This window comes from Penicillium riverlandense (assembly GCF_028828495.1).
Source record: "Penicillium riverlandense strain IBT 135883 chromosome Unknown utg000006l_segment0_segment0, whole genome shotgun sequence".
NCBI lineage: Eukaryota > Fungi > Ascomycota > Eurotiomycetes > Eurotiales > Aspergillaceae > Penicillium > Penicillium riverlandense.
Window position 1 is genome coordinate 1,221,571 of NW_026643197.1, and position 27,755 is coordinate 1,249,325.

General features: G+C 54.1%; 12 protein-coding genes across 12 annotated transcripts; 3 read left to right on the forward strand and 9 right to left on the reverse strand.

Moving 5' to 3' along the window:
• Positions 1-288: 288 nt before the first annotated feature.
• N7474_006735 (TFIIH subunit TFB1 family protein) lies at positions 289-2,255 on the reverse strand (the record flags this gene model as incomplete). The annotated part of the gene is made up of 2 exons (XM_057198145.1): positions 289-2,051; positions 2,114-2,255. The coding sequence occupies 2 exons, from the start codon at positions 2,253-2,255 to the stop codon at positions 289-291; spliced, it is 1,905 nt and encodes a 634-aa protein (XP_057051585.1).
• Positions 2,256-2,863: 608 nt separating this feature from the next.
• N7474_006736 (Leucine Rich Repeat domain protein) lies at positions 2,864-4,899 on the reverse strand (the record flags this gene model as incomplete). Its single annotated transcript, XM_057198146.1, has 3 exons — positions 2,864-4,263; positions 4,318-4,656; positions 4,713-4,899. 3 exons carry the CDS (start codon positions 4,897-4,899, stop codon positions 2,864-2,866), a joined length of 1,926 nt encoding a protein of 641 aa, XP_057051586.1.
• Positions 4,900-7,118: 2,219 nt separating this feature from the next.
• N7474_006737 (phosphatidyl synthase) lies at positions 7,119-8,576 on the reverse strand (the record flags this gene model as incomplete). The annotated part of the gene is made up of 1 exon (XM_057198147.1): positions 7,119-8,576. The coding sequence occupies one exon, from the start codon at positions 8,574-8,576 to the stop codon at positions 7,119-7,121; it is 1,458 nt and encodes a 485-aa protein (XP_057051587.1).
• A 1,034-nt stretch (positions 8,577-9,610) lies between these two features.
• Positions 9,611-10,639, forward strand: gldB (putative glycerol dehydrogenase (GldB); the record flags this gene model as incomplete). Its single annotated transcript, XM_057198148.1, has 2 exons — positions 9,611-10,018; positions 10,070-10,639. The coding sequence occupies 2 exons, from the start codon at positions 9,611-9,613 to the stop codon at positions 10,637-10,639; spliced, it is 978 nt and encodes a 325-aa protein (XP_057051588.1).
• A 2,273-nt stretch (positions 10,640-12,912) lies between these two features.
• N7474_006739 (F-box protein) lies at positions 12,913-13,745 on the reverse strand (the record flags this gene model as incomplete). Its single annotated transcript, XM_057198149.1, has 2 exons — positions 12,913-13,482; positions 13,533-13,745. The coding sequence occupies 2 exons, from the start codon at positions 13,743-13,745 to the stop codon at positions 12,913-12,915; spliced, it is 783 nt and encodes a 260-aa protein (XP_057051589.1).
• A 387-nt stretch (positions 13,746-14,132) lies between these two features.
• Positions 14,133-15,155, reverse strand: N7474_006740 (uncharacterized protein; the record flags this gene model as incomplete). Its single annotated transcript, XM_057198150.1, has 3 exons — positions 14,133-14,676; positions 14,759-14,870; positions 14,918-15,155. 3 exons carry the CDS (start codon positions 15,153-15,155, stop codon positions 14,133-14,135), a joined length of 894 nt encoding a protein of 297 aa, XP_057051590.1.
• A 630-nt stretch (positions 15,156-15,785) lies between these two features.
• Positions 15,786-18,099, reverse strand: N7474_006741 (uncharacterized protein; the record flags this gene model as incomplete). The annotated part of the gene is made up of 3 exons (XM_057198151.1): positions 15,786-17,428; positions 17,498-17,844; positions 18,068-18,099. 3 exons carry the CDS (start codon positions 18,097-18,099, stop codon positions 15,786-15,788), a joined length of 2,022 nt encoding a protein of 673 aa, XP_057051591.1.
• Positions 18,100-18,760: 661 nt separating this feature from the next.
• N7474_006742 (uncharacterized protein) lies at positions 18,761-19,410 on the reverse strand (the record flags this gene model as incomplete). The annotated part of the gene is made up of 2 exons (XM_057198152.1): positions 18,761-18,813; positions 18,915-19,410. The coding sequence occupies 2 exons, from the start codon at positions 19,408-19,410 to the stop codon at positions 18,761-18,763; spliced, it is 549 nt and encodes a 182-aa protein (XP_057051592.1).
• Positions 19,411-19,677: 267 nt separating this feature from the next.
• On the forward strand, positions 19,678-20,682 carry N7474_006743 (uncharacterized protein; the record flags this gene model as incomplete). Its single annotated transcript, XM_057198153.1, has 3 exons — positions 19,678-19,740; positions 19,809-19,921; positions 20,007-20,682. The coding sequence occupies 3 exons, from the start codon at positions 19,678-19,680 to the stop codon at positions 20,680-20,682; spliced, it is 852 nt and encodes a 283-aa protein (XP_057051593.1).
• A 72-nt stretch (positions 20,683-20,754) lies between these two features.
• Positions 20,755-23,771, reverse strand: N7474_006744 (glutathione S-transferase family protein; the record flags this gene model as incomplete). The annotated part of the gene is made up of 10 exons (XM_057198154.1): positions 20,755-20,816; positions 20,870-21,215; positions 21,267-21,347; positions 21,400-21,577; positions 21,630-21,769; positions 21,892-22,444; positions 22,507-22,987; positions 23,148-23,543; positions 23,596-23,713; positions 23,766-23,771. 10 exons carry the CDS (start codon positions 23,769-23,771, stop codon positions 20,755-20,757), a joined length of 2,361 nt encoding a protein of 786 aa, XP_057051594.1.
• A 250-nt stretch (positions 23,772-24,021) lies between these two features.
• Positions 24,022-25,287, reverse strand: N7474_006745 (putative ATP binding protein; the record flags this gene model as incomplete). Its single annotated transcript, XM_057198155.1, has 2 exons — positions 24,022-25,187; positions 25,245-25,287. 2 exons carry the CDS (start codon positions 25,285-25,287, stop codon positions 24,022-24,024), a joined length of 1,209 nt encoding a protein of 402 aa, XP_057051595.1.
• Positions 25,288-25,436: 149 nt separating this feature from the next.
• Positions 25,437-27,581, forward strand: N7474_006746 (putative cell cycle control protein (Cwf19); the record flags this gene model as incomplete). The annotated part of the gene is made up of 2 exons (XM_057198156.1): positions 25,437-26,708; positions 26,760-27,581. The coding sequence occupies 2 exons, from the start codon at positions 25,437-25,439 to the stop codon at positions 27,579-27,581; spliced, it is 2,094 nt and encodes a 697-aa protein (XP_057051596.1).
• Positions 27,582-27,755: the final 174 nt, after the last annotated feature.

Consider the following 27,755-nt stretch of genomic DNA (forward strand, 5'->3'; position numbering starts at 1 on the left):
AACGTCGTTGCCCTAAGTATAACTACGTACTACCTCCGATCTTTTCACCACTAGATGATATCCTTCCTTTATACTTTCTATTCTTGCTTAGCAGATTCTTAACTATTAGGGAACCGACTATAATTCACCGGAACCATCTAGGAATACAACAATTCAGATCTAGGTCGGGGATTACCTACGCTAAACCAAAAGACAACCCCCGACTTGCGGTATGCCTAGCAAGTATGAGATAGTAACACATTTTTGTATGAATGTAAAGTATATGTTTAACTGACAAATGCCATTCCCCTATAATGCCATTTCTTTTTCCTTGGCTTGCGCCAACGCTATCTGATACTCCTGCCCGGCGTGCTTGAGCGCCTCCAGCGTCGGTTTCAGCAAGTGCGTAACGACCTTCCCACCGCCGGGCACAGCATTCATCCTAGCATTCAGATCCTTCTGATTCGGTCTCCTGCCTGTGCTCTGCACGACCTGCAGCACCTTCTGCTTGATCTGCTCACACTCAACCTGGCGCTCGGCCTCGGCGTCGCGTTCCACGGCGTGGATGCGCTCTTCTGCGCGCTGGAGCGACTCCGCTAGCGAGGTGACTTCGCCCGCGCGGTCGGGGTTGCCTGACAAAAAGGCCTGCCAGAATTGGTGCAGGAATTCGGTGGAGGTTGCGTGGGTTAATGTTAGCCGGTCGTACATCGCCTGCGATAGTCCGTACGTCTCGGACGCGGAGGTCTCTGATGTCTGGGTGCGTCGCTCACGGACTGCTTCTAGGATCTGCGCGAAGGCTTCCTGTGTGGATTTTCTGCTGGCGGACACTTCTTCCATCTCCTCGTCTTCATCATCACCATCGACAAGCTTGCGGAGTTGGGTTGTGCCACCCAAGGGCAGGCTCTGCTCAATGTCCGTGCGGAGAGCCTGCAGGATCTGGGTTGGGTCCTGCTGTGCGAACTGTCCGCCCTGTTCTTCCTCTTGAGCCTGTGAGAAAAATTGGCTCTGGTCGCGAATATTCAAGGTAAGCCGGTCCTGCGCTTCGTCGCCTCGCAGATCCTGTAATTGTAGCTTGTTCCAGGTCTCCTCATCCAAGCCGGCGGGTGCATTCGGGTCTCCATCCGCCGGCGCAACATTCGCCATGATCTTCTCACTGAGATTGTTCAGCGTGCGGATAATAGGCACTCTATCCGCGCCAGAAGGCCGCATGTCCAGATCGGGCCGATTCCCACGACGCTGGCTGTTGTGGACCTCATTTCCAGCCAGATTCAAAAAGCCATGGATATTCGCCTCGCGCTCCGGCTCAGCCTCTTCGTCCGCACGGAGATATTTATCCAGCACGAGATCGGTAGCATCCGCCTCAGAGATGCGCTCCCCACGCAGCTTTTTAAACAGCCGACTCTGAAAGAACCGCGACCAAAATTGCTGCTCGGTCAGTTTGGGGACATTGTCATCGTAGACCCGCTTGACGAGCGGGTGTTGCGTGAAGATCAACTGAATCTGCTCCTTGCTGATATTCAAGCGAGTCACGTTGTCCTCCACGCGCGGCTTCAGCGTCGAGAGCACATTGTACGAGCCGCGAGTCTGGCCGCGCTCGATGGCATGCGCGCGCAGGAGATGTAGCCGCGTCGACCAGAACTGTGACATGAATTGCGCGGCGCTCAGGGTATCCGGTTTTGTGGCCAGTGACTCCATGAACATGCTCTTGAGCGTCGGGTCAGTTTTCAGCAGAGACTGCTGCAGTTCCACGTCCGCCCGCAGCCGGTTATCATCGTCCCACGGGTTTTTGGATGCCCCTGCCGAGGAAACCGCATTTGCAATAGCCATCGCTGCTGACATGCCCCCTCCTCCTCCTCCTCCCCCGGGGACTGGTGTCTGCGAAGGAGTCCCAGCCTTCCCCGCGTTGATCCGCGTGCTAAGTGCATCTTTGATCGCATCAGCCTGCGGACGCGCGTTTTCTCCGGCCGTGAATTGGAAAATATAGGTCTCGTTGGTGTTGGGCGCCGCGTTGGGTGGCTGGACAAAGATCTTCAGCATCACTTTTTTAGCACTGGCGGGAGTCTGCTGTAGGTCTTTTTGCCGACGCGAGGAAATTAGCCATGCTATTATCAAGGATGGGGAAAAAGACACGTACTGGTAATGTTTGCCACGGAGATGGTGACCGTACCCGTGGCGCCTCCTGCTGCAGGAATCCAGGAGATGGATTGCTCATCCTGGGCCATGGTCAGGGTGCCATCTCTCTTATTGTACAAGGCCGCTCCGCTTGGAGGTGCCATCGTGGCGTGGATGGTTGACAGCTTCCACTGTCCTGGGCACCAGAAATGACACCGCCCATCTGGATGATAAAATGCCCCACAGGTTCTGCTGAGGCGAGGAAGGTCCAGAAGCCTTGAGGCGAGTGTGGGTGATGAAGTTGAAGACGAGGGAACGAGTAATTGATAGATACGGTCACATGACCAGGAACAGTCAGCTGTTAGGCCAGGCCCTAGGTAACTCTTGTTTACTGTAGAATCTCAAGTCAAAGTGTACGAATTATGTATCTACCAGAAGAGGGAAGTGAAGAAGAAATGGAGATTATATGAGATTGGCCAAGCAATGAATAAAAACGCCATGCAGCAGTCAACTATCAACACGCAAGAAGAAACGCTGAAGAAGTCCCGAATGCTATGCAAAACCAAAGACAAGACGCGACCAAGAGCACGAACCCGAAGCCAGGAGCCAGAATGCCGTAATTCGTCAGCCAAGTTGCGCGCCGCCATGCATAGATAGTCCGGATAATCATCAGTCATGATAGTCAAAACAAAGGCAGAGATATCAAGGGTATAAGCAGAAAAAAATCATGAGACGCTTTTTTTTCCGAGAACGAAAAAAAAAAAAAAAAAAATCATTTTTTGAACATGTAATGTCCGTAGATGCCGCCCACATCGCCCACAGCCATGGGTATCTTGCGCATACCCCACCATCGAGCACCCATCTTCCAGGAGCGGAAGCCATCGTCCACGGGCTGGTTGGGCATGGATGCTGGGTCGCGGACGTACCAGCCTCGTCGGCCCAGTTCCCGCACCGTCCAGCCAACGGAGACGCGCTGGGTCTTGGCCCGCTCACGCAGAGGGGTGATGATCTTGTCACTGAATTCGATGACCTGCAGCGGGTAGCTCTGTGCTGTCAGCAGCGCACACGTTCCAGTGTTGAAGATGGCACCGAGCGTCAGCTGCGGCACCTTGGCAAGATCAAGATAGCACAACGTGCTTGGAGCATAGGTCTTCTGTGTCCCAGAGTCCTGCCCCTGCTCCTGGGGTTTGAAGAGTGAATTGACGTCCTTGACGGAGAGGTCGGCAGAACTCAGGCCCAGCTCCTCCAAGTGCTTCGTCAGAGGCACCAGAAGCGGTGCATGCTCCGAGGTCACCTTCGCCCCGCCCAAGTTGAGGGAGCGAAGGGTGTCGGGGAGCTGGGGCAGCAGTGCTGTGACATCTCCCTCCTCCAGTAGACGGAAACGTGTCGGATCCGTCAGGAGATTCAGGTACACCAGAGACTCGTTGACGGCCGGGTGGGTGGTCAAAAACTCGACCACAGCGGAGCTGCGAAGGCGCATGCAGCGAGACAGGCTCAGATGCGTGATGCGGGCCGTTTCCGGAATGGTGAAAAGAGCCGAGTCATTGACTTGTGTGTGGGTGAGATCAAGGTGCGTGAGATTGATCAGCCGTGGCAACAGAAGATCAAAGATACCAGCCGGAAGGGTGCTGCATTCGTGCAACGAGATGCGTTTCAGATTGGGCATGCTCATGGGCAACACAGGGCCAGCGGTCAAAGCTTCCTTGAAGATATTGGAGAACGATTGGGTCGAGCAACCGCTGAAATCCACGGCACGGAGATTGGGCAGGCCCATGAACAATTTGCGCACAATATCCACACTGATATCGCCTTCCAGATGCTCCTGCAGCAGACATTCCTTCAGGTTGGGCAGAAGATCAAGGCACTTCAGCAGCGTCTTCGAGGTCAGGTTCTGAATCTCGGCGTTCATCTGCTTGGTGCGACCCAGACCAACAGAGGTGAAGTGCGAGAAGTCTAGGCGGCGCACGAGGGTACCCAGGGCCGGGTACTGCGACATATGATTGAGTGCCTTGGAGAAGATGATAGAGTGCGGGAAGGTCATGTTCCTGTACAACACGCTCAGAGTGGCGGCGTGCAACGTGCGCGACGTAAGCAGACACGAGACGAGGTCGACATTCCGGGGCGTGTAGCCATTGGGGGGCACATCCAGCGCGAGGTGGGAAATGATTTGATCTGATACCCGGGGTTAGCACATGGCATTTTTTAGTTCGGTCGCTCCAAACCTACCCAAAACCTCCGGCGGGAGCTTCTCTAGCGGAGACGTCCCGGGTGGCGGGAGTACCTGTTTCACCTCGACCTCGGGGGCCTTGGGCGGCCGCAGGTTTCTGGCGGTATCAGTCGTCTCCCACGCCCAGCCACGGCCGTGCGTGCTGCCGAGGTGGCGGAGATCGCTATAGCTGCGGCTCAGGCTCTTGCCTCCCAGGCGAATCTGTTTCCAACCCAGGAAGCCACCACAGGGGCAGCAGAAGTCGGGACTCTGCTGCATGTCGACGGCGGGAATGTCGGCCTTGCTCGACTCCTTGGGAGAACCACTCTGGTGGCTGTCGACGAACGATTGCGCAATACCTAGTCGCGTACATTAACATCCGCAGCCATAATAGCCAAGGGGGGAGGGTACATACCGTCGGTGTCTTCTTTGATAGAGCCAAAGGATGGGCGGCGGCGGCTGCTAGACCGCGAGCCGTCCGGGGTGTCGCAGGAGGAAGGAGACGAGTCGCGCGAGGCGATGGGGATATCACCAGTGGGCGCGGTGGTGAAGCGAGGGATGGCCGGTTTGGTGGGAGCGGGAGCAGGAGTAACAGAAGCCATCTTGGGAGCAAGTGAGAGGGATGGCCCTCTATAAGGGCCCCAGCGACAGGTGACTAGTAACTAGGGTGGTAGCGTGTGGAAGGACGGGCGAAGGAAAGCCAAAAAAAATTCTAAACAATTTCCCCGGATTCCACAGAGGCCTTTTCCGGCTTTTCACAAGGGTCGTTTTAGGGCTAACACAGGCGGGGAGGGGGAATAGTTGTGGTGGGAAGGAGGGAAAGGGAAGAAAAATGCGAAGCTGTTAGTCACGGAAACCCGAGTAGCATAGCGGTTGGCTTCGGCCCACCGATCAGATTCGGCTCAGGGCCACTTTTTTGTAGACGAGCAGAGCGGCGAAGGGGGAGGCGAAAACCCATGGGTCGCGGCCACATGGGGCGAACAAGGACAGCAGCCATGGTTGTGGCGGACATTCATCAAGAGTTGTCTCAACTGTTGTGTTGTCGAGGGCTCAGTCACAGCTACCCCTGCATAGTGCTCATTCTGCACCATGGCGTCAGAGAATGTCGATTTCCGTGACTAACGCGAACTGTACCCCAGAGTGTGGTGGGATTCCCGTTATGTAACAACTACCACGCCATTCGTGTTCCACCATCACCTGACTGCGTCACCTGCTCAGCCCGTTTCGTCAACCACAATCCGCCATTCCTGCGGAGAGGCCGGCTTGACGCGGCATCCTACCGCCGGGTTGGCAAAGGCTTGATCACGGTTGTATAATGCCAGTACTTGGAGATACCGCATTGGTGGACGGAGATGGCATAGCACAATTCAATGTCAACCGCATAAAAGAGAGCATTGTATCCATCCCTGATAAAAAGACAGCATCCCAACGTAATCCCATGGGCTCTCTCCTCTCGGGGACTCTCCACAGAGCTAATGTTCCCGGGCGGGGTCATTGCTTGCACAACTAGAGATACTATTCTATCAATTCGCAAACTCCCATAATTTCTCTGATGATCACCAATGACTCCCCTGTATTCTATCAATTGGAGAAACCGAAGGGCACTCCACCATCAAAGTTCTACCTCCATTGCAATAGCCTAGCTTCCTTGATTATTCCCTAAGATTACCATGGATCAAAATACCGCACCACTCCCGCAAGACAAACAGTCTTAAACAACAGCTTCTAGAACTCCTCTGTCTCTCCCTCCCCACATGTACTTCTTCTGCTTCTTCTTTTTCTGTCTTTCTTTGGGTTAGGTGGTTAGTACGACTATAAACAAAGCACATAGCCATGTATCCGCATCCGCCACAATGGGGTCGTGCGTCATTGCCACTCCTCAGTTCCCGCATCAGGCTTTTAGGGGTTAAACCCATCAGGAAACGATGTGTCGCAGACCCAAGCTTCTAGACTGACCTAGAAGCCTAGTTAGCAGCTAGCCTCCGCTGACAAATTTTCCTGGAACTTCCTCCCTTCTTGCCCCTGTATCTGTGCTCCCGAAACATTCCTAATGTACCGGCCCGGTGATCTACGAACGGTAACTACTCTACGCGCGGGTGGCGTGAGACAAGAATAGAACCCGCGGGAAAAGACATGGATGGAATTTTTCTAGATCATTCTTGGTTTTTCTTTTTTTGATTTTTGAGACACCAGGAGTAATGCGGATTTGCAAAATTGTATCCTGCGTACATCGGAATGAGTACTCTTAACGATAAGATAAGATAGGACAATCATGATAAGACTGTCTCGTGACCTTTCAGCATAGTGATCATGATGTCGTCAACGATTTAAGTCACCTGTTGAATTGAGAAACACAAAAAAATACACATTGCAAAAAGCCACCAAAGGCAAATAGAAAATTACAGCGAAAAGGAAATGGTCGACGACATCATCGATGGAATGTTCGGATCTGGTATTGGTATGGGGTAAGCCCACTGCTTGCGGACAAGCAAAGCTTGTTCGCGTCATGACACATCATAAAAAAGAGATCGGAAAAACAATCCCAGTCTATGTAATAGAAAAAAGAAAGAGAGAAATGAACAATGGAAGATCTGCGTTTCTCTGCAGTCGATCAAAATCCAAAGGATATCAGTAGTCCTAAAGCCCAGAACCTGCCCCGAGTTTCAATGAGAAAAGATCGAGGGGGCATGCAAGATAAAGAAAGAAGTCTAGTGGTAAATGACATGACAACAGGAAAGAGAAAACACAACGCCACCTGAAAGAAAAAGCATCGCAATTTTGGTTCCCAAGGTTGATGATAGAAAGTAAGGCTCGTCCTTTCTTACTCGACGGCGGACACGCCCTCACCGTGGGTGACGGGGTTGACTTTGGGGTTCCACTTGAGCTTGAACTCGTGACCGAGTTCCTTGCGGACGGCGGCCTTGACGGCCTCGAGGACGTTGTCGAACACACCAAAGTTGGCCGGGTTGTTGGGGTCGTTCTCGCCCTCCTTGCCCTGGAAGACACCAGTACGGACTAGGCAGGTGTTCCAGCCGTACATGTTTCCACCGATGATATCGGACTGAGGGTTGTCACCGACCATGTAGATGTTTTGGGGCAGGCGGTTCTCGTTGTGGATCTGCTCCATCCATGACTTGAGCACCTCATCGGCGTAGGTGTAGGTGGCGCGCTCGGGCTTGCCGTAGACAACACGCTCGAGGTCAACACCGGTGATGGCCTTGTACTGGGCTTCGATGCCGATGCGGAAGGCACCCTGGGTCAAACGGGGTGGGCCCTTGTGGTCTGTGGGGAAGACCAGGTCACCCTGAGAGAAGTAGACGGGAATGCGCCTGGAGACGGGGTCCGAGGCGCGGGTCAGGAGCTTGCCGTCGTCGGCAAGCAGAAGATCCATGATGAGCTGCATGTCGGTGGCGTAGTCGCGAGAGTCGGCAAATACCAGGATGGCGTCGAACTTCATCTTGGAGAAGTCGCGGGGCTTGGCCCCAGCGCGCTCCTCGGGCGTGAATGAGCGCCACGGGGAGATGGTAGGGTCCCACGCCAGCACATCCTTGGGGTGCACGACGTTCTTGAATCCGTAGCTCTCGGCCACGTCGCGGACCATGTAGCCCTCACCACCACACACAAGCACCGTCTCGTAGTACTCTGCCAGAGCCTGCATGGGAGTGTGCGACTGAATGAACTGGTCCGTGGAGATGGGTGCATCCAGAACCTCCGAGAGTTGCGCACAACGGGCGACTTCCGTCTTGCCACCACCGTTGGTCAACAGAATGTAAGGGATTTTGATACCCAGCTCGTTATCGCCGTTGAGCATCCGGAGGGCCTCCTTGGCCTCCTCAATGGGCTCATTGCCGTGAGCCAGCACACCGTCAATGTCGAAAGCGAATGCCATGTTCTTAGCAGCGGCCACTTTCTCCTTGGACATGTCCTGCACCTGCGAGGCCAGGATGTCCCGCGAGACCGAGGGAGCCCCGGGTCTCTGAACGGTCGACAGCCGCGAGTGACGCGGTGAGCGCGGAATGGGTAGCGAAGTACCAAAGGAGTTGCGGGAGCCACGGCGGTCCTTCATCGAGGGTGACAGGCTCAGGTTGTGCATGAATTGAGCAGCATCACTGATGGAGCTGCGAGTCGCGGGGATCTCAATCGTGTTGCCACTCTCCGAGGGGATGGCCAGGCCGCTACCACGCTGGTCCATGGGCGAACGAGCGTCGATCGCATCGGTCGGATGGGGGTCCCGGGGAGAGGGATCGACCCCAAAGTCGGCGTCATCGAAGCGAGGCATGATGGAGGTGATAAGGAGGAAGAAAGGATATAGAGAAGAAAGAAGCAGTAGGTGCGAAGTAGTTGATCTACTACTTGGAGAGAAGTCACTGGAAGATGGACCAACGACCCGAATGCGGAAAGAGGGAGGAATGCGTCAGAAGAAGAAGATAGCCACCGTCAATCCAGGGAAAGCAGCAGAGTATATATACAAGGAGCAGATTTCGCGCAAACTGATACGGGCCTGGGTCTCATAGGTCATTGGCGGGGACAAACGAGTGTATTGAGACAACGGGCTCCACTCACCGGGTATCGTCATTCCTAGGAATTATCGTCATCATTTGGCAAAGGGTAGAAAACAAATTTTTGTTGCAGCGGGATGGGCGCTAAAGGTGGACCATGGGCTGTGCTTGGTGTCGGGAGCGGTACCCAGTACATTGCATTGACGTAGTGAGTACACTGTCTGTCCGCGTACCGGGTACGCGGACAGCCCTGCTCCGGAGGCCCGCCTTGGCGATCATTGGTTGCGCTGGAGCAGCGGACAGGGCCGGCGTGAAGCAGTACAGTACGCCGAGTGGGTAGGAAACCGTCCCTCTAGGCCCGCCGCGCGCGTCGGATTGGATGGGAGCGAGGGTTCGCCCGTGGGCCGGGCATCAGATCGATGGAGCCGATGACGATCGGGCGGGTCAAACGCTCATGCCGTTTCGGCTGCAGTGACATCATTGCGGGTTTTGAAAATTACCGGAGGGTGGTGGCTGCTCAAAAATACGACCGAAAGAGGAACGATGAAAAGGAACGCGAAAGGGGAAAGGTAGCTGGAAGCGAAAGACATGAGGCGAAAACAGTAGTTCGTGTGACGGGAGCTAAAGGGATGCAGCCGAGACAGACAAGGGGGAGAGAGAGAGAGATGGTCGGTCACGGGATGGGGAATGAGTGCAAACATACAAACAATCGAGACAGCGTCATCGCTTCTATACCCCACCATTCTTCTTTCCCCTCCTCCAACCTGTCCTTTTCCCTATTCCTCTTCCCTCAATTGATCCATCCCCTACCATCATGTCCAACGGAAAGACCTTCACGCTTAACAATGGGGTGAAAATCCCCGCCGTCGGCTTCGGAACCTTCGCCAGTGAGGGTGCCAAGGGCGAGACCTATGCCGCGGTCACCTGTGCCCTCCGCACGGGTTACCGGCACCTGGACTGTGCCTGGTTCTACCTCAACGAGGACGAGGTCGGCGATGGCATCCGGGATTTCCTCAAGGAGAACCCCTCCGTCAAGCGGGAGGATATCTTCGTGACCACCAAGGTGTGGAACCACCTGCACCGGTACGAGGATGTGCTGTGGTCCGTGGAGGACTCACTCAAGCGCCTGAAACTGGACTACGTTGATCTGTTCCTGATCCACTGGCCCATTGCTGCTGAGAAGGACGGCAACGACAAGCCGAAGATCGGGCCGGACGGCAAGGTGAGGGCATCGTGTCTTTTAAGGAAGCGTTGGGAAGCTAATTAGGCGCAGTACGTGATCCTCAAGGACCTGACCGAAAACCCCGAGCCCACCTGGCGCGCCATGGAGAAGCTGTACGCGGACGGCAAGGCCAAGGCCATCGGTGTGTCCAACTGGACCATCCCGCAGCTGGAGCAGATGCTCTCGTTCGCCAAGGTGGTGCCGCAGGTCAACCAGATCGAGATCCACCCGTTCCTGCCAAACAAGGAGCTGGTGCAGTACTGCTTCTCCAAGAACATCATGCCCGAGGCCTACTCGCCGCTGGGGTCGCAGAACCAGGTGCCGACGACCGGCGAGCGCGTCAGCGAGAACAAGACCCTGAACGACATTGCTCAGAAGGGCGGCAACACCCTGGCCCAGGTGCTGATTGCCTGGGGACTTCGTCGCGGCTACGTCGTGCTCCCCAAGAGCTCCAACCCCAAGCGCATCGAGTCCAACTTCCAGAGCATCTCCCTCAGCGATGCCGACTTCGAGGCCGTCAACCAGGTCGCTGATGACCGCCACTTCCGCTTCGTCAACATGAAGGATACTTTCGGCTACGATGTGTGGCCCGAGGAGACGGCCAAGAACCTGTCTGCTTAAGACAGCCATAATTTAAAAAAGACGATACCTCTGCATGAGCGGCGGGTGTTAAAAAGAGAAGGGTTAGATGTGTAACGACCACTATGAGATAGATGAATGGATATATCGTGACATAATTCGAGGTCTACAGTATCCAATGATAGTATCCCGGTCGAGTCCACTTTGCTGCCTTCATCTCACCTACCATGTCTATAAAAGCCGATAATCATTTCAAAAAAAAAACTTTGTTTGTATCATGTTTGTAATTTGAACTTGAGCTCCCGACCCGGGATGCAACAAGGCCAGGAAAAGAGATTTACTCTCTGTGCCTGAACCAGTTATTCCCCTCGCCACGCAATAAAACAAGTAAACAACAACAAACCCTGTTTATTTCAAAGGATTTACAAGACAAAACCACTACTGCCCTGGATAAAACCACTACTGCCATGAATTGATACTCACTCTATTCCTCGAGCCCCTCCTACAGGAGTACAATCGAATAAACAACGCCCTGGAAGAAATAGTCCAGGAGCACACTGCTCCGAACGATGTCATCCCGCTTCCCAGATCCACATCCTGCGCCACTTTTTTGGTCGAGATCTCCATGCCCTACCTGATTCCTATGCAATACTAGTCTATAACAATTGTGACAGCATTCGGGAGAACCCGGGGGCGCAACTCGCGTGCCCCGGGCTGCAACACCGAAACGCCGAGGGCGGGCCGAGTGAACCATGATGGGCTTTGTTACTCCAGTATTGACATGTGTCTGGTGGTTTTGGTACTTGCACCTGTACTAGCACTGTACCTGATGCGCATTGATGTTCACACATACTCGGCTCTGCCGATTGGTTCGTGGCTAATTCCCTCTTCCCGCCCTCCCTCGGGGCTATCTTGCCCGCAACTGAAAACTTTGACGCGGTCCGTGTTTGAGGCTGTTTTTTTGGGTTCCCGGTGTGTGAATGTGGCGTCCGGGTCGGGCTTGGTTTCATTTGATTATGCTTTTTTGTTTATCGGATGCCGAGAGCATTCCGAGAAAAAGAGGAAAGTGGCGATTTATTTTGCCGGCGGTTTATTCGCAGCAAAGTTACAGATGTATACAGTGGTTGTGGCCTGTCGAGAAGCAGCACCAGCGCCATATCTGATGGAATGGTCCGAGCACGCCAAAGACGTTGGGGCCATGCAGCTACCGAAGCCCAGAACGGGTTCGATGCTTGACTTGGTTTGAAGCTGTGGCCGGAGATAGTAGATCTTCTTCACTTCTGCCGGGTAGACGTCATAGTACAGATGCCAAATCAAGGTAAAAGATAACATTAGTTACACCACAACGCTAATCTTGAGTAAATCAGTTGCGGAAGTGGTATTCAAGGTATGTAGATGTTCTCACTGATCATTATTTGGAGGATTATGTTATTTAACAGGTTGGACCCAGCGGGTCTGACAATATCTCAAGATTTATGTCGAAGTTCTATATCCTATCTCCATTGACACAATAATCTATGACTCTGCGTGATATATAGGAGACTTACCTGTGATCAAGGAGAAAAGTGGCTGTGACAGAGTTAGGCACGGCTCTTGGAAGTATTAGTTGTGTCCCTCCTTCCCTACCCAGGCAGCAGCCATGCTTCACCCATTACTCTTGCTGTCATCCGAGGTTATTCCAAGAGTAGCCCACATAACATGGCTCATTCGGATGTATTTTCCGGCAATGAAGTCGCAAGAGTGTGGAGGTTAAGTATAGTTGTCTCTCAACTGTGGGGGTGGTTGAGACCCTAGGACTAAGGCCGAAACTATGTACAATCAAGAAGAAAAGGAGGCCGCACAATATCGACCACTATTCGCTCGATCGGTTCATCACGAAACAGTATCTTGCCCCTTGCATGCAACGGCCACATCCAAACCCTATAGAGCCACCACTTTAGCTCTAGATGTCTGATGCCCTTCATGGACCGCAGTCCAAGCACCACATCATATTCCACAACTTCTATATAAAAGACTGTCGGCCATTCTCTGTTGATTCTGAGTTTCGTAAATTCCTTCTGGATCAAAGAACCCAAGGCGACGTAGAAAACCATGCCGACCAACCTTCCACTGGCCAGGAGGAGCCCACATCCAGAGAAGAAGTTCTATAATGTTAGGTGGTCGCAGAAGCGTGGAAACTTTTTGGATGAACTCAAGCCAAATAGAGCCTTCAGAATTCCCATTGCTCAAAATTTGCTCTCCTTCGCCCTCTACCCAGTCTGGGACACCCGAGACGTGAAAAGGCTTGCGTCCGAGGAACCCCCAGACAAAGTCGACTACTTCAACAATGTCGACCTTTTCTTCAAGTGGTCGGGTTGGGTTGTGTTTCCACAGAATCCAGACAGGGTCGTAGGCTCTGCTGTTTCATAGACCTGGACTCCCGTAAGCCACAGCGCCTCAACTGCGACCCAATGAGCGGTAAGGGCTTTGTAGAATCGGTGGTAGGACCGCTTCTTCTGCTCTGCATCTAAGGCACAGAAGTCAAGGCTGTAAGCCCGGGACGGAACTTGAAGGGTCTCCTCACGAGCCAGGGCTCCTAGGCCTGGCAACCCTGTATGGGCCACGTTGGGGTACACCGAGGTGGAATATGATCTCTGCACAGAAGAGTCGCAATAAAGGTTGAAAAGAAGGCGCATCGCATGCCACCGGCAGACCACGTTCCAGACAGATTCAGCTGGTAACTCTCTGCTCAACTTCCCCAGATCCATGTTATTGGAGAAAAACAGTTTGCGGCCTTCGGGGTCTTCGCGAATCGGATATTTTGAATAAAATATTTCTGAGAACCCCCCATAGAGCCGGACGCGGTCGCAGAGTTCAAAGTCGTACGCATGTTGAGGGGCATGTTGCTTTGGAACTGGTCAGTATCGTGACATGTTCCCAGTCATGCGAGACGTACAATGATTGTTGAGAATATCTTCAAGCGCGTATTCAACGGGTTGAACACGGAGTTCAGGTATTTGCAACTGCGTGCGAGATGAAGAACGTCATCGACATCATCGAGGCATTCATAAACGTAGACGAGAATCTCGACGGGGAGGTTTTGAATTGGGGCCATCTTGTCGCGTTGGGAGTAGTTGCGGAAGGAGCGTTTGTTTGCCCGCGACGCCATCGGTTCTCAGGCAGTATTCTTTGTCTCTTCCAAAACCTAGTCTACTGCTCAGGGTTTGTGCAGGGTACTAACAAAAGACAATTCGGGCGGTAGCTAAACCAATTGTTTAGGCTTGAGTACTAGTATGCATTTTCGCATACCCCTCTAGTTACAAGGATAGACGTCCCACATGCCTCATCGTCATATCTGTAGCATCAACAGTCGAATCTCGACAAGACAGTTAGGAGAAATATGAATAACAGAGGCTGACATAAATGTTGTTGCGACTATGTAAAGGTTGATATGTGGATTATACTCATGAGTTCCCCGCCCTCCCCCAATATTATATATACGCCTGTTAGGAAGATACAACGCCAAAAAAAAAAGAGGTTATATACACGGTGACAATTACGGCATTTCAGACATGGGAGCTCGCTCCTCCGAATTCAGCTCAGAGGGCTCGCTAGGTGGAAGCTCCGCGACCAACGGACGACCGCGCCGAGGAGTGTTCTGGCCGCGCTTTTTCCTGAGGAAGAAGAAAAAGATCGCGGCTCCTATCGCAATAGCTGCCACCGGAACGCCGATTCCAATACCGATCTTGGCTCCTTCTGTTAGACCACCACCGCTACTATTACCGGTTTTGTGCGATGATACTCCTCCTGAACTGAGAGCTAAGGATGGCGTGGATGTCGACTCGGATGTCGATGATGCCGAGGATGTTGAAGATGTCGTCGATGTTGAGGATGTCGACTCAGCTGTCGTTGTGGTTGTTGCGATGGCTGTTTTGGGAAGATCGGACCTCTCCCATAGCATAGGGAGCCCGTCTGCGTACACGGTTACTGAGGTTGTTAGGGCGCTGGCGATGACGACGCCAGAGGAGGAGACTGTCACGGTGTCTTTTGCTGAGAGGGCTTGGGTGCACTGATGGCCATCGCCACCATAACCCATACCCCTATAATAGTACAGTAGTGTCAGTCACGGTTTTTCTTTTCTTTTTCGACCTGACCGGGCAAAGCAAAGAGAACCACACTCACGAGGGACAACAAATAGCACCACTCGTGCTACCAGTGACATCTATTCCATTCCAAGTTCCATCAATTTGTGCAGCAGTGGCCCATCCGACTGGACAATAAATCCCCGGCGAATCTACCACGAATAAGCGCATGATAACATGATAGCGAGACTTGTCTTACACCAGTACGTTCCCCAGTATGTCGCGTCAGAAAGCAGACTTCTAGGCACAGTCCCCGTTGGCATGCATTGGATGCCCGTAGTCCACCAGTGGCCGTAGAAGGTGGTGGTTTCTTCCTCGCCGTTCACATAATAGACCGCTGAGGATATGGTCTGCAGGCATGATGTTGGAGGGGTAAAGGTGGTTGTCAGCGGGCCCCGATTGAAGTACTCCGCGATATCGGGGGTGGTGTCGGACATAGCAGCGATCGTCCGAAGGAAAGTATTCGCAGGGGTGGGATCACGATGTTCATGAAGGGAGAGAAGAGAGGCGGACTAGCCCCCCCCTTTTGTGCTTATGTTTTGAGTAATAAGTCATGCTAGCATGATAGGCTGAGGTCGCATCACCCTGACGCTAAATGAGTGCTAGCGCGCTAATACATGTGTTTATATAAAAGCTAAACAATTTGGGAAAAGATTTTCTGCGAATGTCTTGGCTTGTCAAGGATTTGGAAATCACTAACGACATGGTTAACATCGCAAACAAGCAATGACAAATGCATGCAATACAACCCTATATGCTACCCTTGCAAACATTCTTGATAACAATAGACCTACTTAGGTAGCTCAGGCTCTCATTTACTGTATGGAGTTAAGCCGCCCATGACAACCCTCCGTTGTACAAAAAAAAGTACACTTCGCTAAACGTTTTATGCGGGGGTAAACATCTGATAAAGACGTACGAATAACAATTCAATTCCCAAGGCTATAAACACATCATCCCCGACTCGAAAAAGGAAAACGCAATTGGTATCTCAGCAGCAGTAAAAACCCCTGGAACGAATAACTTCAAAGAAGGACGTGTGTACAGTCAACTACTTAACCGTCCAATCACGGCCTCGCTCGAACCCGGCGAGGCATGGGTGTCGATCCCGCGCTGATCTGGCGCTTAGTGCCCTCGGCCGGAGCAGCGGGCGCGAAGCTCTTGGTGCTGGTGCTGCGTGGGATGCCACTGACAAATGAATGCTCCGAGGCAGTAGTGGTTCCGTTGGTACTCTTGGAAGACGGAGCGGGAAGCAGAGACGAGCGGGGGGACTTGGGCGTGAGCTTGCGGCGGCCTTTGGTTGGTGTGGACGGGGACCCTGAAGCAGCAGCAGTTGAGGAGGCGGCGGTGGTGGGACGCTTGTTTGTGCTGGACGTGCTGCGACTGCCAGTCTTCACTGGGGTGCCAGACCGCATCGAGCCCGAGTCCAGACGTCGCACTCGTCGTGACCGCGGGGTAGTGCTAGCAGCAATAGCAGGCGGCGCGGTGGGCAGGCTGTCAGAGCCCTCACTGACTTCTGCAATTTGCTGGGTCTGGCTGCGACTGCGGCGCCCTCCAGTAGACGACGGACGTTTGTCAGGCCGTTTCGTGCCCGAACGCAGTCGAGATGCACCGTCAACGTCAGGCTTGGAATTGTCACCCTCCGCTTCTTCCTCGGCATCGTCCACAGGATCGTCCTCATACTCGGCCAATCGCTCATCATTCCATGCAACATTCTTACGAGGCTTAGCCGGGAGTTTGCTGTGAGCACCCTTGCGATCTGAACCTCTAGAAGAAGAGTTGTTGCTGTCGGTCTCATCGTTCTGTTGTTGCTGGGCGAGGGCCTCAAGCGCGTACTTGGGCATCACAGAGCTACCCTTGTTGTGTCGAGTATTCCGCCTTGTAGCCAAGGCCAACTCCTGAGCCTCAGTCCGCTGTAGAAATACAAACTCGGTCCCCTTGGCCCGGCGCAGAGCGATGGTATTGCGCGCGGTAGGGCCGTTCCCAGCAGGGGTCTTTGCGCGTGTGCTTCGTCGGGGTACAGAGCTGGCAGGAGCTGGATCCTCGTTGACCTGCGCTTCTCTTTGGCCCTCTTGCATCTCCACAGTAGATGGAGGAGAACCATCTTTGCTGGGTGAAGGGTGCATCTTGATCGGAGAGGGCGAATTGGTGTCCAACGCCTCTAATGCGCGGCGCGAGCGCGGTGTCGAGCATTCCGCTTCGGGAGACTCATCCGGGCTTGACGAGTTGTCAACGGCCTCAATCCCTTGGGATTTCATCAATGCCGCCTTCGCTGCCCGCTTGGCCTTGGCTCTGGACAGGAAGTCATTGAGAAGCTCTGCATCCTCCCCGTCGAGACTGCTCCGCAGTGCAGAACGCACGAGAGTGCCCTCTTGTTCTTGCGTCAAGTCCTGTACGGCTGTAGTTTCGTTTGCTCGTGCATTTTCGATCGGTGTGTGCTGATTTGTATCAGATGGTCCAGATTGTAGGTCGTCCGTGGGTTTTGCCTCCGAGACTATCGGATCCAGATTCTCAGCATCCATCACCTTATCGTATATCGAATGTTTCGGAAATCCATCCAGAATGCTGAAGGGTCGAGGTGAAGCGTTCATAGTCGCTCCAACCTGGACCTCGCGGAGGACCTTATTAACTTCGTCACCATTCACGTCATTGAGGTCCGGCTGAGCTGCATGGTCCTCATGTATAGCAAGCGGCCCATCTGGGAGTTTACCTGGAGGCGGATGTTAGCGGCGTATGTTCTCCAACAAGAAACGAAATGACATGTAAACAAAGCACGTACGTCTCTTGCGCGTCACATCCGACTCCCATTTCGTTTCTAGAAACGACCTCCCCCGCTGTTCGATCGCACTATCGGTGTCATCCCCCGCGCCATCGGGACCAATACATAAGCGCTTCACGCCACGCGGATAGCTCGCGTCTGTTGTTCTCTGCGTATTATTGTCTTCGGCCGCGACAAGGTTTTTCATGCTGGTGAATGACGAGCGAAAGCGCTTCCACAACTTGCGCGTCTTCTTGGGCCCGGCCAAAGGGGTGGAGGGCTTGCGGTCCCACAGATGGGGCACCGCGCGTATGGCCTGGATGGGGGAGAAACTGAACGCACTGCCGGGGTCGGAGTCGTTTGGCTGACTATCGAGATTGTTGGCGTTAGTGGTCTGCAAGACAGATTTTCATTGAGTCGCGACAAGACATGCATGTAGGGGGTTTGTGTGTGTACGGCAACACGGCTTGGAAACAACAGGGAGGCCAGGGCGTGTCTGCCAAGGATGACAATCAGGGCAACAATGGTCTCAAAGAATCAAAGACATTCGGAGAAAAAATAGCCAGCAAAAATCCAGGAAAGTTGACCCACCATGGTTGTTCCGTCTGCTGGTTGTTGGCCATGTTGACGCGTGTGGAATGTGTCAAAACCGACTGGAATGTGCCCAGGAGACTGGATGCCACAGGGCGAGGGTGAGGCTGTGAGGGATAATCAAATCATGTAGAGAGAGCCAGGTAAACAGTATAACGGCTAAACGATGCTGGTCATGACAGTGATAATTGATGGTGACGGATCGCGGGTTGGTGTTTGGTGCCCGTTGGCTGGTTGCCCTGCCAACCCTTAGCCCTAGACCTTGTCAGTGTACTTAGTAGCACTGGATACCATGATTATTAGAACTACGCAGTTATTTGATTTCAAAAACTACATGTAGTCAATGAATAGAAATCAGCATGGTTGTTACAGCTTTATTTCACTCTAACTCCAAGAGTTCTCGACTCAATCCACCGAAATAGGCGGATATAAGCTTCACCATGGAGTGCGTCTGGGCAGAGATAGCACGTTATGAACATCTTGGTCCTCAGATGCAACCGCAGATTCACTATTCTGCTATGTGAGAACGCCGTGATCCTCGCCGTGGATGTGTCCCTGCCGGGTCGACGGTCGATCACCGCACCAGGCCGTCGCGTGGAAAAATCGTGTCTCATAACTTCATATCGGAGGATTGGCTGGTAATACCAGATGGACCCTAAAGCCATTCTAGCAAAAGCAAAGTAAACCCGCGGATCACAGCAACTTCTGCTCCAAGTCCCGCTCATCAAAGGGATCTCCGAATTCATCTAAACGGAGCCACCAGTTAGTTCGTTATCCAGGAACGGCCACACTCAATCCCACCACCCAAGAATAGGTAAGTGAATGAATAAATGAAGAGCAAACATACTCAGATTAAACTCCTTATCGACCACATACTCCATAGCGCGCTGATAATCCTCCTGTGCCCGACGACTCTTCCACGCCGCAACAGGCGGCTCGGAGCCCTTGCCCGCCGCGGCACCAGCACCGGCGCCCATCGTCTCCGGAGCGGCCTCAAAATCGCCGACGGGGAACTGCGACATGTGCTGTGGCTGTGAGCCCGGCGGGGAGAGCTCTGATGCGCCCGCCGCAGAGGAGAAATGGGTGCGGCCGGTGGGAGTGCGGGCGCCAGCGCGAGCAGCGTCGGAGTCGTCGTGGATGGAGTCCACGGAGGACGCCATTTCGGAGTCGCCGTCTGGGTCTTTAGGGTCTCGTGGGGTGGTTAGTCGAGGTGTAGCTGGGTGTGGTGGGTGTGGGGATATAGAGGAGAGCGTGGATGGATGATGATGGTAATGGTGCCGGGGGTAGATCTGGGAGGTGGGATGAACTGGGGAGGCAGATAGATCAGACATACCAACGGCCATGCTGCACTGAATGATCGGGTACAGTGTGGAATGGAAGATGAAGGAGCAGCAGAGAGGTATTGTTGCTTACAGTAGAAGTGACCAACTGACGATCTCCCCGTCCGGGCGGTGGCCGGCTGAATTCTCTTTTTTCTTCAGCACGTCTCACTCTTTATAAACTACCTACTAACTACATATTGCATTGATCCTTACTGGGAATTCCTGTCATTTGTCCTTGCATTTTTTTTTTTTTTTAACCATCGCATCCACTCACTTCCTCTTTGTGCCATGAGCGCCAACGCCACCGCCCGCGATGCGTGGGAAGATGAGGACTGGGAAAGCCAGGCTGATGTTGGTCTCCCGCTGCCATTCTTTACCTTCCCACCCGCTTAATATATCTTCTAATTCCTTTATCACAGAAGCTAGATACTCAGCCTACGCAGCCGGCTGAGAAGAAGGTCTCCTCGAAGGTCACCAAGGCGCAGCGCAGGGCGCAACAGGCCGAGTTCAACCGGCAGCTATGGGCTGAAGCGTATGTCTATCTAATACCTGCAACAGGAACACACACACACAGAGAGAGAACACCCCAATACCTGACTGAATTTTCAACTATCCAGCGAGTCCCCACAACAGACATTCCACTACCTCGAGACACGCTCGGATGTGCCACTGAAGCAGGACTTCAAGCCGACAGTAACGCTACTCAGCCGCAAGCCACAAATAGCAACCCGGCAGACACCATCATCGTCTTCCTCCGCCACAGCAGCAGGAATCGCGCAGCTGGGACTAAACGGCGAGGACGATGAATCCGACGACGAGGGTAACAAACGGCCCGAACCCACACCCGAAGAGCGGCAGGCAATGGCGCTCAAGAACCGGGAGGAGAAGCAGCGGAAATACGAAGAGGCGCGGGAGCGGCTGTTTGGGAGTCCCTCAGCTACGACGTCCGGTGCATCTTCGCCGGGGAGCACGACGCCGCCGCTGCGCCCCCATGAGGGGAGAGGAGGGAAAGGCAAAGGGCGGGGTGGTGGTGGTGGCGGGCGAGAGCGGGAGAAAAGGGATTCGTCCACGGCGTCGAGCAAGTCGAGACATCATCTCTACGATCCCGCTAGCGCCGCGAAGCCGAACGCCGGGTTTACGCAGAGACAGCTACATCGGCAGCAGTCAAATAACAGTGACTCGGACAAGAGTAGCCCGGCCCCGCAGCAGCCGGTACGCAACCCGCGCGGGCCAGATGCGAGTGGGAGAGGTGGTTTCAGCAGATTCGCAAATCGGGGTGGCCGAGGCAGCTAAGATACATTGCGCGCCAACACGAAATTTCCTGGATTTGTTTCTTTCAATGCAATGCACGCACACCCAAAAGTCTCATGGCAGACCGCGCCCCGAATTAATTGCATTGGCCACCTGGGATGTGTTCGGACGATTCTCTGACAACCACGTCAGCGTGCGAACATTCTGGTGGGTGGGGGCAACAACTCACCGGCATATCGCTTATAGCTGTCGAGATATAGCTCGTCCGTGCTTGTTGTCGCTTGGACATGCTCGTTCGTCTCCAGTGCATGCACCCACGAGGCCCACCGAGTTCCTTCTTCAGCGTCCGGCCACCCTCGGTAGGGCTTCAATACTCGCGATAGCCGAAGAATCCACGGCGCAACCTGGACATCCACGAACGAGAGGTCCGGGCCCAAGAATAAGGGCCCACGCGGGTGTGCGACCTCGACCAATTTATGGATCGCGTCGTGGAGCTCCTGCACATGAGCAATCTGCTTCTCCTGGTCCTGTTCTTGAAGGACGCGATAGAAGGTCGGTACAATGTGCCGGTTGATCTAGGGCCAGTGTCAGCGAGGGCGGTAGACCTGAAAAATACACAAACTTACATGGTCTGCCCATAACCGACAATGGGCGCGCAACTTTGCATCCGATGGCAGAAGCGCCGTGCCTTCGTTGCAGTCTTCGAGCTGCAGCAATTTGATCAGCAAGAGATCCTTGGATCTGATCCGGCGACCTTACATATTCTAGCAGCACCGTGCTCTCATAGCATCCCCAGTCATTGTGCCGCAGTGCGGGAACAAGTCCCCGAGGATTCACCTCCAGCAGGGACTCGGGCTTCTCGTACGGGTCCACTTCGATATATTGGTATGGGATGCCTTTCAGCTCGAGAGCTATCCATACGCGCTGCACAAAGGGGCTTGACATGTCCAGTCAGTCGGGTGTCCCAGGAATCTAGTCAAGGGGCTTACCAGAAGCAGCTCCCATATAGCTGGAGTTCGGTTTCGGCGGCATGTCTGGCAGCCGTTTCAGCAGCGAGACCGGTCGCTTTTGTATGGTACGCTTTGTTTGTGGTGGACATGGTTTGATCCTGTTGTACAGAGGATGTTGACTAGAGATGATTGATAATGAATCAGCCAAGATGGACGATGGCGAAGACAAAAGGCGACGTTGGTGAATGAACTGTTGACCGTGACGTAACCCTCGGTCTTTCTGCGGGGGACTCGAACCCACCCTTTTCTGTCCCTTGCCCTGCTTCTTCAGCAGATATCTCTGCACACTATTCTTCTTCACCTGATCACTCTCCTCAAGCGTATGCGTATGCCCGCCGGGAATCCCATCACCCTTCCCATTAAGCCCATTCCCATTCACGCGCTGGATGGTAAAATACCTCTTCCCCGGGGCGCCGGGGTGACCCTCTGGGAGCTGGGAGCTCGGGGCAAACGCTTCATACGGCATATGTAACTGGAGTGGATTGCCGGAATTGCTGAAGAAGGTCTGCATTCCGGGAAACGGGGGAGGAGATGGCTCTTTCTCGCGCGGGCTTGGGCTCTCGGGCTGCCGGCCGGGGAAGTGCTCCGTGATTTTGATCACGACGTTGCAGAGATCGCGCGGTCGTTCCGTGCGCTTGCGTTTCTTGACGTTCGGGTCGTCGGATTTGGGTGTGCCTCCTGGCCGGCCCTTTAGTCGACATCCCCAGTAGTGAGAGACCATGGGCCACCGTTTGTACTGCTGGGCGGAGCGGTGGGAGTAGACGTTGTCGATGTGTGGGAAGTAGGTCTGGAACCTGTGGAAATTGTATGTATCAACATGAAAGATCAGCCAGGGCGACGAGGAGGGCATGCATACTCTTGCTCGCTCACGGTGATCATCTCCTGGTCAACATTGAATAGTCTGTCCCGCCAATATCCCAGGTCCGGCGGTTTAGGGATCAATTTCATGCCACACAGTTGTCCCGCATAATCCACCGAGTCCATGGGCTCCAGGTCCCTGAGATCTGGACGGTCTGGGGGTGGTAGGGCGTTCGCCTGATTGTTTTGCGCCGCATGCGCATTGTTTCCCACCGCTGCCCCGTCCTGCCCGAGATTGTCGGACTCACGCGTCTGTGTACCTGTCGTCACATACTGCCTGGGAGGTGGCTGGACGTAGGCGTGAGGTGGCGGGGGGTGAAACTGTGGAGGTACGAATGTATTCCTCGGCTCGCCCGGTCTGGGCGGGCGAGCGAAGCCAGGGATGGTGAAGACGGGTACCACATCCTGCAGCGATTGAACCTGTCTTGGTTTTACAGGTGGCTGCTGGGGAATCGGCTGCTGGGCCCGGAAATTGGGGACTGCAGGGCGCTGGAGAGAGCCCATGGGGATGGTTGAAGCGGAGAGTGGTTGATCGGCGGAAGATCAGTGGATATATACAACCAAACATTATTGCTACTTGAAGTATTCAATTGACCATGTTCCAAATCCAATCCAATCATCCACCCTACAACCCCTTACCCGCCTTCTTCTTCGCCGCCTCGGAATTCGCAAACGGAAACCCCGTCGTCCTCTTATCCGCGCCGGTCCTACGACTGATCTTACCATCCCCACTAGCAAAGAGCACACACCACAGTCCAATCGACGCCAGAATTGAGTGTCCCGCAACCCCCAAAGCGAAGGCACCCTGTCCACCAGCGGCGTACCAGGTATACGCATAGAAAGCAGCGACAGCGTGGAACACCGAGGTCACCATCAAGGTGGGCAAGGCGTAGGGGGCCTTGGGATCGGAGTCCTCGGTGGTCACAGGCGCGGCGATCGAGGAGGTGAGCGGGATGGAGCCCGTGAGCATCACGGTGAGTGCGGCGATGGTGAGTAGGCTGATGCCGAGGCTGCGGGCGAAGTATATCTCCATTGCTTGGGAGGGTTATTAGTTAGTACGCTAGATCAATACCGCAAAGGCACATACAAGAAGCAGGCCGGGTCTCATCGAGCAGCATGGCGACGATCATGCTGGGGCCGGCTATCAAGGGTAGGCTCTGCAGCGAGAGCCATGCGGCAGTCGAGTAGGTGTAGGTGTGGAAGACCTGTTGCTGGTCAGCACGAAACAATAGGCAGGGCCGTGGGAGTAGGACTGACATCCATGATAATAATGTTGGTGGCAGAGTGAGAGAGGAATGAAGTGCCAACAGCCGAATGGAAAGAAAAGAGGTATACATTCCCGATTGACGTCATCCCCGTTTGTCTTGTTTGTACATGGAGCTCAGAAGTATGGAACGATTAGTGAGTGGGTTAATGTAAAGGCATTTTGTATTCATTTGTCCGAAGTCAACCCAAGATGTATAACTAGCGCCTCTCCTGAACCCCCAACACCGTGAAATCATCATCATCATCATCATCCCTGCTGGATATTGCTCGCCCGCAGATACCGCGTGAAGCTATTGTCCGCGTCCGACGGCGTATTTTGACTGCCCGACAGAGCCTGCTGGTACCGCTGTGAGAGCGCATCGTCATTGCCAGCACCAGTATCCTCATAATCTTCATCACTGTCGTCCTCCCCATCCGCCAGCCCCTGCTTGATGATCTCATCTTCTTCTTCGGCCTCACTCACAGTCTCCGGCTCCGGCGCGGGCTCCCTGCGTGGTCGGCGGCCGGAGCCAGAGACATTCATATCCTGCATCAGCTTCCCCAGCTCCAGTTCCCGCTGCGAGGCCTTGCTTTCTTCCCGTTCCTTCTTCTTGCGCTCCAGTTCCGGTTTGTAGTCGCACTCGAATTCTTGGCGTTTTTCTTCCACCGCTTCAAAGAACTCATCCACTCCGTCGCCGGTCATGGAGCTCACACCCACCACACTCAGGTGTCGGTAGAACTCCTCGAGCATGAGGCTCATGCTGTTCAGAAGCGAGCCCATGTATCCACTTCCCGCGCCGAAGCCACCAGCTCCGCCCTCCGTGCCAAAGGATCCCGATTCCTCTTCCTCGCGCAGAGCCTGCTGGAAGGCATCAAAGTCGGCCATCCATTCCTTTGCGAATTCGGCGTCCTTGACGTCTGTCTTGTTGAACACTAAGATCATCGGGAGCTTGGTCTTGTAGAGAATACTGCAGGCGTACAGCATGTTGCTCATGAATGTGCTGGTAGAACTGGCGCGCGGGGTGTCGATGATGTATGCAATTACCGTGGGGAAAGAGGAAGCAAGAGTCTCGAGCAGAATGCTTCCCGAGGCGCTCCAGACGAACACTTCGATCTGCCCCGGGGTGTCGACGAGGATATGCTCAATCGGTTTTGCAGATGGCTTGCTGGGATCTGGTGTTGTGCGCTTCTCCAGCAGGGCGATGATCTGGTCGACTTTGGTGGCGAAGAGGTTGAGCGATGTGAGAATCCCACCGTTGGGACCCAGGTTGTACTGCTTCATCACTTCTTTGTAGTTGATCGAGTCGCGGATATCGATATTGCTGTCAAAGGGTACCGAGTGGACCGCGGGATCCAGGTTCATCACATACGGCACTGTATTCTTCGAGTGCAAGTGGGAGTTGATCCGCTGCATGAAGGTAGTCTTGCCGGAGCCTGAGGGAAGCAGTTAGCAAGACCATTCGAATAACCCAAAGGCAAAGATAACCTTACCGGCCATACCCACGCAGACCACAGACACTGCCGGGGATGCCATGGTGGTTGTTTGAAGGGAAAGAAGTAAATGTTGGAGTGGAAAGCAAAAAAAAGAATGTTGCGGGGAGGAAAAGAAAGCGATTAATCTAATCACCGCCTGCAAACGTCACTCCCGCCTCACGTTCTCTTCTTCACCACACCTCGCCCACCATGACCCTCGAAGACTTTGAGAAATCCCTGGCGGAGGATAAGGAAAGGCAACACGAGAAAAGCGACCGGGAACGACACCATCGAGACCGCGACCGCAGCAGAGACCGCTCACGACACCACCGTCATCACCGCTCCAGCAACCACCACGAGTCCCGACACAGAGACCGGGAGAGCGAGCGCGAATCCCGGCACAAAGACGACAGTGGACATCGGCATAAGCGATCGCGTCACTCCGAGGCAGAGGAGCATGACCATGCGCATAAACGCCGACACCGATCCAGCAAAGACGACGGCAAGAGTGATGCCCCTAATCCGGTGGTCCAGGAGGAGCTCAGTCGGCCGAAGCGGGATGCCTGGATGGAAGCACCCTCTGCCCTAGAGGTCGACTATGTGCACCGACCTGACACGACGCGCCTCGAGGAGGAGTCGAACAAACCCAAAATGCTCCAGGCGGATTACGAGCTCAAAATCCACGACCGCGAGCTCAACAAACATCTGCGAGACCTTAATGAGGGCAAAGCCCTGGAGGATGTCGAAGAGGAGCCTGCGCAGCATGACGTGGATTACACATTTGGAGACTCCGGGTCGCAATGGCGGATGACGAAGCTCAAAGGCGTCTACAGAGAAGCCGAAGCTAGCGGCAAATCGGTAGAGGAGATCGCCGAGGAACGATTTGGAGACCTCCGTTCATTTGATGATGCCCGAGAAGAGGAAACCGAGCTGGATCGTCGCAAGATGTACGGTCAATCCTACGTGGGCAAGGAGAAGCCCAGTGGCGAGCTGTTCCAGGAGAGGAAACTTCAGAACGATGTGCGGAGAGGACCACTGGAACATGTTCATGACCCTGAACAGGAGCTTCAGGCCGAGGGCCAGGGTAAGAGGATGGACGCGGAGCAACCCTTGCGAACAACCCAGCATCTCGATCTCACGGCATTGAACCGCCTGAAAGCTCAAATGATGAAAGCGAAGCTCAGGAAAGCCTCCGATGCTGCAGAGCTGGAAGACCAGTATAATGCGGCCGCCGCGGCCATGGCCAATCGTAAGGAGTCTGACGTCGTGGTTCTCGGTGTGATGGAGAACCGGATGCTGGCTGGCTCCAGGAATGAAGTCAAGCCCGTCGAAACGAAAAGGGGAATCGAGCGCGGCCAGGTGCAAGAAAACGAGGACATGAGCATTGAAGACATGGTCCGCGAGGAACGTAGGAACCGCGGCCAGATGGGCGGCGAAGGACAGCGGCTAGCCGAGCGGATCTCGCGCGATTCCAAGTTCGAGGTGAGTTTTTCTTGATCTGATGGTTCCGTTTTGGTTCTAACACTCCCTTAGAATGAGCTAGAGTATATGGACGACAATGCTTCCAAGCTGGCTCGACGGGTGCATCGGTCTGAAATCGACATCAAGAACTCGACCATCAATGATTTCCGCAAGATGAATCAAATCTTGGATAACTGCCCCCTGTGCCATCACGAAGACACCAACACGCCGCCAATCGCACCGGTAGTATCGCTCGCAACCCGAGTCTTCCTGACACTCCCCACCGAGCCCGAGATCAGCGAAGGCGGCGCTACCATCGTACCCATCCAACACCGACGGAACCTGATGGAATGCGACGACGACGAATGGGAGGAGATTCGAAACTTCATGAAGAGCCTGACCCGCATGTACCACGATCAAGGCCGGGACGTGATCTTCTACGAGAACGCAGCGCAGCCCCAGCGCAAACGACACGCGTCTATGGAGGTGGTGCCGTTACCATACAGCCTGGGCGAGACCTCACCGGCCTTCTTCAAGGAAGCCATTCTCAGCTCCGACTCGGAATGGTCGCAACACCGCAAACTCATCGATACCCTCGCCAAGGCAAAGCAAGGGCTCGGGCGGTCGGCATTCCGCCGCACGCTGGTCAAGGAGATGCCCTACTTTCACGTCTGGTTCGAGCTTGATGGCGGGCTGGGCCACGTGGTCGAGGACGAACACCGCTGGCCCCGGGGGGATCTGTTCGCACGAGAGATCATCGGGGGTATGCTGGATGTTGCGCCGGATGTGATCAAGCGGCAGGGACGCTGGCAGAGGGGTGCTGATCGACGGTTGGATGGGTTCAGGAAGCGATGGAGGAAGTTTGACTGGACTCGTGTGCTCGTCGAGGGGTAGGATGGTAGATAATAGCCCTAGACTGGGCTTGTATGAACTAAATCGAAGTGGGAAATTCCTGTATACTGCGTTCTCAATACTTGTAGTCAAGCGCTATCCTTCTCCGGGCTCAATTGATGTTTTCCGGCTCTGTCCTTCTTTTCCGGCGAGACTATACCGGCTCCAACATGAAGC